The sequence below is a fragment of the Colius striatus genome, chromosome 23 (assembly GCF_028858725.1).
Source record: "Colius striatus isolate bColStr4 chromosome 23, bColStr4.1.hap1, whole genome shotgun sequence".
NCBI lineage: Eukaryota > Metazoa > Chordata > Aves > Coliiformes > Coliidae > Colius > Colius striatus.
In genome coordinates this window covers 7,151,565-7,161,338 of record NC_084781.1, presented here as the reverse complement: position 1 = coordinate 7,161,338, position 9,774 = coordinate 7,151,565, and the positions used below count along the sequence as shown (strand labels likewise).

The 9,774-nt window shown below is 52.1% G+C and overlaps 1 protein-coding gene across 1 annotated transcript; it reads right to left on the bottom strand.

Annotated features, from left to right (window-relative positions):
- Window positions 1–43: 43 nt before the first annotated feature.
- Window positions 44–9,227, bottom strand: VPS11 (VPS11 core subunit of CORVET and HOPS complexes). Its single transcript, XM_062014177.1, has 16 exons — window positions 9,054–9,227; window positions 8,532–8,680; window positions 8,210–8,345; window positions 6,576–6,739; window positions 6,227–6,474; window positions 5,653–5,854; window positions 5,218–5,369; window positions 4,719–4,905; window positions 4,173–4,316; window positions 3,583–3,771; window positions 3,156–3,317; window positions 2,541–2,680; window positions 2,043–2,245; window positions 1,381–1,552; window positions 1,056–1,278; window positions 44–337 (listed from the first exon to the last, which is right to left on the bottom strand). The coding sequence occupies exons 1-16, from the start codon at window positions 9,205–9,207 to the stop codon at window positions 173–175; spliced, it is 2,790 nt and encodes a 929-aa protein (XP_061870161.1). The 5' UTR covers window positions 9,208–9,227; the 3' UTR covers window positions 44–172.
- Between the last annotated feature and the right edge of the window lie 547 nt (window positions 9,228–9,774).

Genomic DNA, 9,774 nt, shown 5'->3' with positions numbered 1-9,774 from the left:
CGCCCCTGGCGGCCCCGCCCCCGCCCGCGCAGAACTCTCGGCGTCCGGGGGCAGCGGGTCTGGTTTATTGCGGGGCCGAAGGACACGGGAGGGCTTAGCCCGCGTGGGGGCTGCCTGAACACACACGGGGAATCCCGTACAACCCGAGAGGACGGGGGGACGCGGCCCCCGGTCAGGTACTGCGCTTCGCGTGGATGAGCAGCTCCCGCTGCAGGCCGGCCTCAATCGTCGTAGCTGCCTTTCCCGAGGGCAAGTCCGTGATGAGGGTCAGCTTATTGAAGACACCTCGGCCAAAGTAGTCGGCAACAACAGAAAAGCCATCATTGGAACACTTGAGCTGCCAGACACAAAGCAGCATCGTCAGCAAACTGCTCCAGCACCTCTTGGCCCCGCTCCCTTCAACCCCCTTCGGTTAGGGCCTCTCTATTAGAGATAGGGCAACCCTAGTTGCTCCTGGGCTATTCCTGTCCCATTAGTTCAAAACAAATGCCACGTTAAGCAGTGCTTACTTACTCTGCTAAAGTATCATGCCACTGGCCATCACCCTTTGTTTCAATCCTACGTTTGAGCCATGCGATGAAAAAGTAACGAACGATTATCCCGAGTGGGAAAGCGATGGCCTCAGCTACCCCCACTTCCACAAGGAATACATGTTCTCACTCTTGCCCCATCAGTGGGAAACACGATGCAGACTCAACGCTTTTGGCATACCCCAACCGCACCGTCCCAGCCCCGTTATGATTCCCAGCACTCGTTTTTCCGCTTCCTTGTTCTGTACGGCTCCTCAACCGGCCGTCACACCGACCCGTGGGTCTCGACCCATTTCGGGGTCGGCTGAGAACAGTCTCCTCTTCATCGTTAGGGAGCACCGAGAACTCTTTATAGATAATGCAGTCACCTTAGAGCCTAAAAGCTCATCACTCCCAGGAAATGTAACCCTGTGTACAAAATACTTTCACCCTCACCCTTCCCTACCAGCCTCGGGGGAGCCATGCACAAATCTAAACCTAAAACAAATCTAAATCGATTTGGCAAGACAGGCAACATTATCCTACCTGATGCTGAAACTGATCGTGTAGATCTCTTTTCTGCTCCTGGGCTCGGATCATGTCCATCACTTTGCGATTTTCCGGCATGCACGTAGGACATTCTGAATCGCTCTCAGAGTAGCTCTCGAAGCAATGCTGGTGGAAGGAATGACCACACAGGAAGTGCACAGAAGGCAGCTCCAGGGCACTGGTGCAAATGCTACACTTGGTCTTCTGAAAGATCTTGGGACTGAGAGGGAAACAGGACACGTGAGGACAAGGAAGAGTACTTTTCCTTAACTAAATAAAACAACAGTTCTATCCCAGTTCAGACGGGATGAGACACCCCCACCTTGCTTTTAGCTCTTCTATCTCCTGGCGGATCCTTGTAGTTTCTTCTCTGTATTTTTGAATTCTCTGCTCATCCTGCTCTATCTGGTGGCTCTGCTTCTGCAGCTTGTTGACAAGGTAATCCTTAATCACTGACAGCGTGGCTGTAGAATTATGAGCTAGCGTCTGCACGACTGAGAAACCGATATGTTAGTTTAAATGCAAGCAGAAAACCGGCAGTGACGCTAGTCCCGCCCAGACAGACCGCTTTCCCATTAAAGGCCGCGTACAGGCAAAGAGCCAGTGCCCTTACTGAATTGAAGAGCTCATTTAATGACTCTGTCTCGGTTAGACCTCTAACCTAGTCAAGGATCTAGCAGACCACATTCCAGCTTGACCACTCGACCGAGGCACGGCCGGAGTTTCGGCAAGCCCTTCAACCTCCCCACGGCGACGGAACAGAAACCACGTACGCAGATGTCCGTGACCCATACAGCACATCTTTTTTTGGGGAGCCATGACCGGCTTCACTTTTCCCTACATTTGAAGTAGGGAACTTGTTACTTCAAATACCGGTCTCAAATTTCACCATCATGCATCCGAAATTCCTAATCTATGGAGAGTGCTGCCAAGCAGCCTAGGTTTGGGGAGGGATGGTTCGCAGGTGCCACGTGTCATTATTACCAAGCAGCGGAGGCATAAGATTCTTGTTCTCGATGTGTTTCAGCACCGCAGCAATATACTCTTTGCAGTCCTCCTCCTTTCGTGCGAAGTAGCCAAGAGCCTGTTCCCAGAGACAAACCTCTTGGTCTCCATACAGCTCGCACACCTCGATCACCTTCTTGTACTGCTCGTTCTGCATGTGGTAGTGCATGATCTGTTGGAAACTGGGAGAGAAAAAGAGACTTGTCAGGTGCAATGATCCAGTTTTCCTTTCGAGTCATTACAGGCACCTCAGGTCTTCACCTAGTGACGCAAACCCCAGAGCCAATTCACGCTAAAGCCGACACGGGTGCGTCATTCACTATGCACATAACTACCCTGGCTCTAACGAGAAGATATTTTCGGCTGAGTGATGATCTACAGTTCCTGTCTTGAAAAGCTAAAGAAGCTGTTACCGTCATCAGGCAAGGACAAGAAGGCAAGAGGCAGCGAGAGCGGACAGACAAGAGCAACACTCACAGTTTGCCCTGTTCGTAGAGGTAGAGGACGCCGTCCTTGAAATTGTGCATCTGACATAAGACCAAGGCCTTATCAAACACCGTTTTGAACCTTCCGCTCTTCAGGAGGGTGAGGGCTTCATCGTGCAGCCTCTCCTTGATCTGCAGAGAAGAGGAAAGGGTCAGGTAGAGCAACACATACCCACACAGACAACATTGTGCGCCGAGACCCAACGACGACTTGCAACTCTTTCGAGAGCGGGTCAGTTTTGCTGTTCGCCCTCTATCTCTTTCAAGCAAATTGGATGTGATTATTTTGACCCAAACGGCCGGCCTCCTCAGACATGCTGCCGAGTGCCTGCTTTTGTGGGCGAGGCATGTGCTCACAGAGGCTACATTGCCCAGAATCTCTTCTTAAATGACAGTCATACAAAAGAAGCTTAAGCTTGCCGAAAAGAGCATTCTCCCAGCCTGCAGACGACCTCCCCATTCGCATGCCACTCATCCGGCACAACATACGTATCGCCCCACATTACTGACGCCCATCTGGAAAGGTTACTGTGGGTTGGCAAGAACACAAAAAGGACTCAAAGACACCACATCTCCCTCCCAAAACACAAGTGGGAGGATCTCAAACCTGCTTGTCTCGTTCATGCGCCCAGTTCTGGAGTCGAAGTTCCAGTAAAGTGTCATAGACACCCTGTGGAGAGTCAGCCCGCACCTCAATCATATGCTCCAAAAAAGCCTTCAGTTCTCGGGAGTTGTTTGCAAAAACTGGAATGAACTCCTCTGAGTTAGCCTGAAAACACAGGCAGAACAAGTAAAGCGCTCAAATCGGTCTCAGTCAGATCAGCGCTTCTTCCCCGCCAAGCAGAGTGCTCGTTCCCAGAGCCCACGACGCCATGGTATGGCATGGGACGCCGACCCCGGTCGGAACCAGTTTCGAGTGACGGCTTTAAGCGGTCTCTCATCTCTGGGACTGCCAGGATGGTGTGTGCGAGAGCACTTGCTTGCCACGAAATTGCGATTCGACAGCCACGACTCTCGGCCAACATGAACTGTACCTCGTTTCCTTTCGGCACTCCGTAGCTTTCATTGTCTCCCGATGGCCGGTAATCGGTGCAAAGGATCTTCAGCAGTTCCGTGGTCTCATTAGGAACGTGGTGCATCAGGGTTTTACCATACCGCTTCATGTTACTCTCTGCCTGATCAAAAGGCAGTTTTCCAATGTAGCGCAAAGCCTCTTGGTAATTCTGAGGAGGCAGCCAGCAAAACAGTTACACGACATTGGCCTTCGCTCTCCACTCAGACATTAGGACAGAAAGCCTCGAAGACACGCCCGATTATCACCTAGCTCACTATTCCCCGTCCTTTTCCTCCTCACAAACAACCCTCCCTCCTCCTAAAGACCGTTCTAAAATGTCACACCCGTAACAGATACGACCCTCGGATTTCCACCTCTAGCCTACCACAGAAGCCAAAGGCAGAAAGCCAACACAGGAGGGGCAGTAGGTATCGTCACCGCCCCCTCGGCGGTCTCGGTGGCACGTTAGCCCCAGGGAAGAGGTCAGTGAAACGCTATTCTCGCCAAAGAGGAGGCTAGCGATGCGGCATTCTCCTTCATAAGAACACGGGAGCAATCACATCACCTCACCTTGACATCCTCTAGCTGGATTTTGAGGTACCACTCATGATGCCCGTGCTTCTCTGCCAGGTACGCGGCATGGGAGTAGTAACCCGCTTGACGAAGCACCTTGATTGCCGTTTCCACATCAAAGCGGACCTCACTCTCGCTCGTCTACAAGAACAACAGTAGAAAGACGGTCCTTCAGCAATGTTCCCACGGCTCTCAAGCAGCAAACGTTTCTATAAAAGGAGGAAAGCCAGAGCGGGGATGATTCAGTTCACTTCATGCAAGAGAAATATCACACGTGCAGAAAGGAAATAGACTAGCCGCCTCTCAGCTTGCCAGTCACACCGGCAAACACCAACGAGCTCCAAAATCAGATGGCAAGGCAGCCACACTGAGAACATAACAGTGAGCTTGGAAAAAGAGGAACAAAGATGGGGTACCGAAGGACGAATCTATCCTCCTTTCTCCCGATAGCCCCACAGGAGCCGGTTTACAACATCACCGCTATCCCCTCGTATTTGTTACAAAGACATAACGACTTTGCATGATTTCACCTTCCCCCGATACCTTAATGAACTCTTCCAGTTTGGAGCTGTCCTTGAGTTTGGTGTAGCAATTCAGCAGAAGCGTAGTATGGTCTGCATTAGCCAGAGACTGCAGATGGAGCGTCTGCAGGTAAGCGGTGAGGTTGTGAATACGCTGAGCATCCAGGAATTTCCGAATCACGTAGGACGGTTCCAGCTTCCCTATAGTTCTGGGAGGGAAGAGTCATCATACACCCAGGAAGTCAAAATAAATGGAGCGATCGACATCAGAGTACAGAGAAGCCTCAACTTCAGGAGGCGCTCGGGACCACTCAGCTACACATTGGAAGTAACGACCCGTCCCGACGTAAGACCGCCCATCCGCACGCGCAGGGAGACAAAGGGCCCTCTATGAAGGCCGCGATCGGGACGATGCCACGCAAGCAGTTGATCCTCCTTTAAAGAAGGCAGCGAGAAGACGGATGCCTCTGCGCTCTCATCTGTACCACCCCAATCACAGCTCCGTAGGCCCCCCCGCTTACCGGATATACTGCTGGATGGCTCCATCATGGTTCCCCTTGTTATAGAGGTGATCACCGTACTGCCGGAAAATCTCCGACAAGCCGTCGCTGTCCAAATGGTGGCTCTTCGCCAGGTTAATGGCCATCTCAAATAAGTTCTTTCTGAACAGCATCTGTCAAATACACAGCGAGACCCGCATGAGAGAAATTCCACCCCGCCAAACATGTTCAAGTGCATCCGGGATACAAGTCCTTTCCGGTGTTTGGCGCGGGACGGGTACACACGCTCAGGATTTTATACAGCAAATGCCTTATGAAACAGGTTACACTGCAAAGGTACTGGCGACTCGTTGTGCTACTCCCCGTCTACCTCAACGGTTTCACTTGTCAATCTCCAGAGCCACTGCAATTTTGCAGGTGCAAGGCAGAGACTAATAACAAGACAGATTTACGTGCCTCGAGTTTGGTTTGCGTATCCTTCTCCTGCAGTACGTGAATCTTCCCATCTCTGGTCAGTACGTACAGAGAACCCCACTCTGCCAAGACGTCCACTACGTCATCAAAGATCGAACTGTATGCGATGAATTTGTTGCACAAGTCGTAGATATTCAGGACTTGTTTGTCTGAATTCTGTGCCTCATTCCCAGCAAACTCTGACCTGGGGAGCAGAAGAACGTTTAAGGAAACTAGAGGAGCATAACTCAAATGCTCGATAACTACACAAAGCAGAGACGTCCAGGGAGTGAGAGTTCCTTTGGGCGATTACGCTAAGCGGACCCAGGGGCGAAAGACCACATGTTTACACACAAATTCTGTCTGCCCCTCAGACCAAGAACCCGCTCCCTTGGGACACTTAACCGCGCTGCTCTCTTAAAGGAAGTTAATTAATATATGGGTCCGGATAAATCTTAACGACCTCTAACAAAATTGCAATCAGCCCCCGAGAACAAAGAAGCTTCCCAGGGAAAAAGGAAAAAGCAAGCAAGCAAAAAGCTGCAAGAGTGAACTCATCTGTTCCAAGCAGTCTTACTTTGGAGAAGTCTTCCGGTCCTTGGAAACAATGATGAGGTACCCTCGATACCAGTGAACGATCAGCTTTTGTCCCTCAAAGGCAAAGCAGGGGCCACGTTCGTCCGGTTGATAAAGGTACACGCATTCGTTTCCTGCCACAATGAACTGGAGATCTTGGGAGGGGTCGCTGAGAGATGAACAGCGCAATCCACAACCATGAGTGTCCAGCTCCAGGTGAGGATAATCTTTCACTGAAAGCATATAAGACTACAAAGGAAACACGAGGTTTCGGGAATCACTCAAAACCAGGCTCGGAAGCCAACGCGATTTGCACATCAGAGTCTCATTTTTACCAAATAAATTCGCACCTGGATGTTCTCTGTGGTCACCACAAACAGATGCGTCGTTTTGCCAGACTGTCGGAAAGCGAGGCCGGTAACGGGATAGCTGCCTTCGTGTAGGATCTGCGTCTTACTGTGACGGTCCCGAGTGATGTCTCCTTTTGTGAGCACTACGCTCCCATCCGCAAAACCTGGGGACGGAGATGGACTGAGCTGTTACGTACCTGGCATGCCTGACATATTAACTAACATTAAACTAGGGCAGCTCCAGTCAACAACAGCGCCGTGCTCGCCAGCGAGGTATTAATCGGTAGGATTTCCACAGGTTCTCATCAAGGAAGCAAACATCTGGCCAACTGACCAGAAGGCTGCAAAGCCACTTGTCGGGATCTCAACCGGCTGCAGTTGGACAGAGAGGAATCTCATGAGGTTCAACGAGGACAAGTGCAGAGTCCTGCACCTGGGGAAGAACAACCCCACACACCAGTACAGGCTGAGGACTGACCCACTGGAGACCAGCTCCAGTAGAGTGACCTGGGAGTGCTGGTGCGCAGCAAATAAACATGAGCCAGCAATGCACCTTTGTGGCCAATGGCCTCCCGGGATGCATCGAGAAGAGTGTGGGCAGCAGGTCGAGGGAGGTTCTGCTCCCCCTCTGCTCTGCCCTGGCAAAGCCTCATCTGAAGTCCTGTATCCAGTTCTGGGCTCCTCAGCTCAAAGGAACTGCTGGAGAGAGTCCAGTGCAGGGCTACCAAGATGCTGATGGGACTGAAGCATCTTTCTCAGGAGGAAAGGCTGAAGGAACTGAGGCTGTTTAGTCTGGAGAACAGGAGACTGACAGGGGATCTGATTAATATTTACAAATATCTAAATGGGTGTCAGGAACTTGGGGCATCCCTTTTTCTATCATATCTAGCGACAGGACAAGGGGTACTGGGAAGACGCTGGAACAGGAAAAGTTCCATTTAAACATAAGGGAAAGCTATTTCACTGTGAGGGTGACGAAGCCCTGGGACAGGCTGCCCAGGGAAGGCGTGGAGTCCCATTCCTCGGAGGCCTTTGAGATCCTGGACACGTTCCCATGCAACCTGATCCAGGTGGGACCTGCTCGGCAGGGGGTTGGACTAGATGATCTCTAAAGGTCCCTTCCAAGCCCTGCCGCTCTGTGATTCTCTGAAAGGTCTGAACTTGACGATGGCGCGGGCTGCCACCGCTCGCCGGGTTCGACTTGCTTTCCGCACACAGACTTCACATGTGGGTTATTGTTTTTGGAGCCTGTCTGCATTTTGTTTTACAACTAGCTTTCTTCCCCAACTAACTACAACTCAGGACATATAATGCACCACGAGAAACAGAAGAATGTTTCCTAAGTGCGAGAAAACCAGGGCAGAAGCCGCACACGTGCGCACGGAAAGCCTTTCGACCAGTGTTGGGACAAAGCCACCAAATTGGTTCGTAACCTTGTATTGTTACCCCTCTTCCTCCGTCAGGAGCAAAGCAAAAACTAATGCGAAAAAAGAGTTACTTCCGAAAAGGGAAACTGGCTTTTTTCTTGTTAAAAAAGGTCTCTGTACACCACTTGTTTGAAAAACAAGTATCTCTGTAATACTGGCGTCACAAAGCATACGGGATTTTTTTAAGGAGCGTAATCTTTTACTTACCGATAGCCATGAAGTTAAGATTCTCGTGGACGGTTAGGCAGGACACAACTGTGGGCTTGTTACCTGGTATGGCTGGAAAAATTCGTGTGCAAAGAGGATTGCCACCATCTCGTTTCTCCAGGTTCCAGACTTTAACCTACAAATGACGATGACCCAGCATAAACAGAACACAAGATACCGGGACAATAAGACCTGGCATTAAATGCAACGTGCCCCAAATGAGCAAGCTACTTAACATAATAAGTCAGCCGAGGTACTCACAGCAGTCTTGAGAATGACCCACAATACACATGCATTTTCCTCTCTTTCCCATTTGACTTACCAAGGGATTGATGCCCTCTTCATCCTCACCAACAGAAACCAAGATACTGTGCTGTTTCAGCTGGTACAGATGGGTGACCCTTAGCTTGTAAGCTTGGAAACTACTGAGTTGGAGTGAGCGAGGCAGAAACCAAATCTGACCTTCCATATGTAGATCAAGGTTAAGGAACAAAACCAAACCAACAAACCGGACCCACACCCCAAGCACACCGGAAACAAAACCCTAATGCTTTTCGCTGACCTCTGGCAATGCTACAATAAACACAAGTAGGCAGATTAATCCAAGAACCCTAAAACGACTAAAGGCTTTTTTTTGTTTTTAACAGTCAAAACACTGCCTGGTGCAAGAAGCTGCGGCCTTCCCAAGGCCGGAGCATCCCCCACGCCCGCAATCCCCCCGCGGGGGGCAGCGACTCGCCTGAGGCGCAGCCCAGACCCGGCCCCGTCCAGTCCCGCCGCAGCTCCCGGCCCCACCGAGACCCGCAAAGGCCAAGGCGCCCGGCCCGGCCGCCTCACAGGATATCCCCGAACACGAGGCTTCCCCGGCCCGAATCGCAGACCGTGATGCCCGCGGGCAGCGCGAAGGGCTTCGCACCGGCCCCATCCGGCCCCGGCGGCTCCTTCACCGACTCTCTGTCAAAGAAGACGAACCGGCGCCACTGCAGGTAGGCAGCCATGCTGGGAGTGGGCCGAGCGCTCGCCCTCCTCACGTGACCAGCTTCCCGGTCCCGTTCCGGTCACGAGGCAGAGGACGTGCCAGGAGGCGGCGGCGCGCGAGCGCACAGCTGCGCCAGGGCCGGTCGCGCGCCTCGGGCCGGCGCCGCGCGTGCGTCCCTCGCTCCGGCGGCGTCCGGCACCAACCCGCGCCTCGCGTCCACACGCACACAGACCCGCACCAAACACACATCCCACCCCCCGCATACACACACCCCCCCGTGGTGTCCGGCACCATCCACACACCCCACCCCCTGTACACACACAGACACACACGTTCCCCTCTTCGCCACCAAAGGAATTAACGGCAAGCTCCTAGCACGGCCTTACCTTCTGTCTCACACACCTTCACCTGGCGTTGGGCAGCCGCTCGCGCTGTGTCGCTCATGCAGGCTAAGAGAGCTTTTCTCTTCACCCAGACGAACGCTGCTCACTGCTTATCTGTGCCACGTGCCCGGGTTCTGTACAACGAAGTCATCAAGCTTTTTGCTCAGCACGGTTAAAAGAAAAACAGAGACCCTCATGGAGTT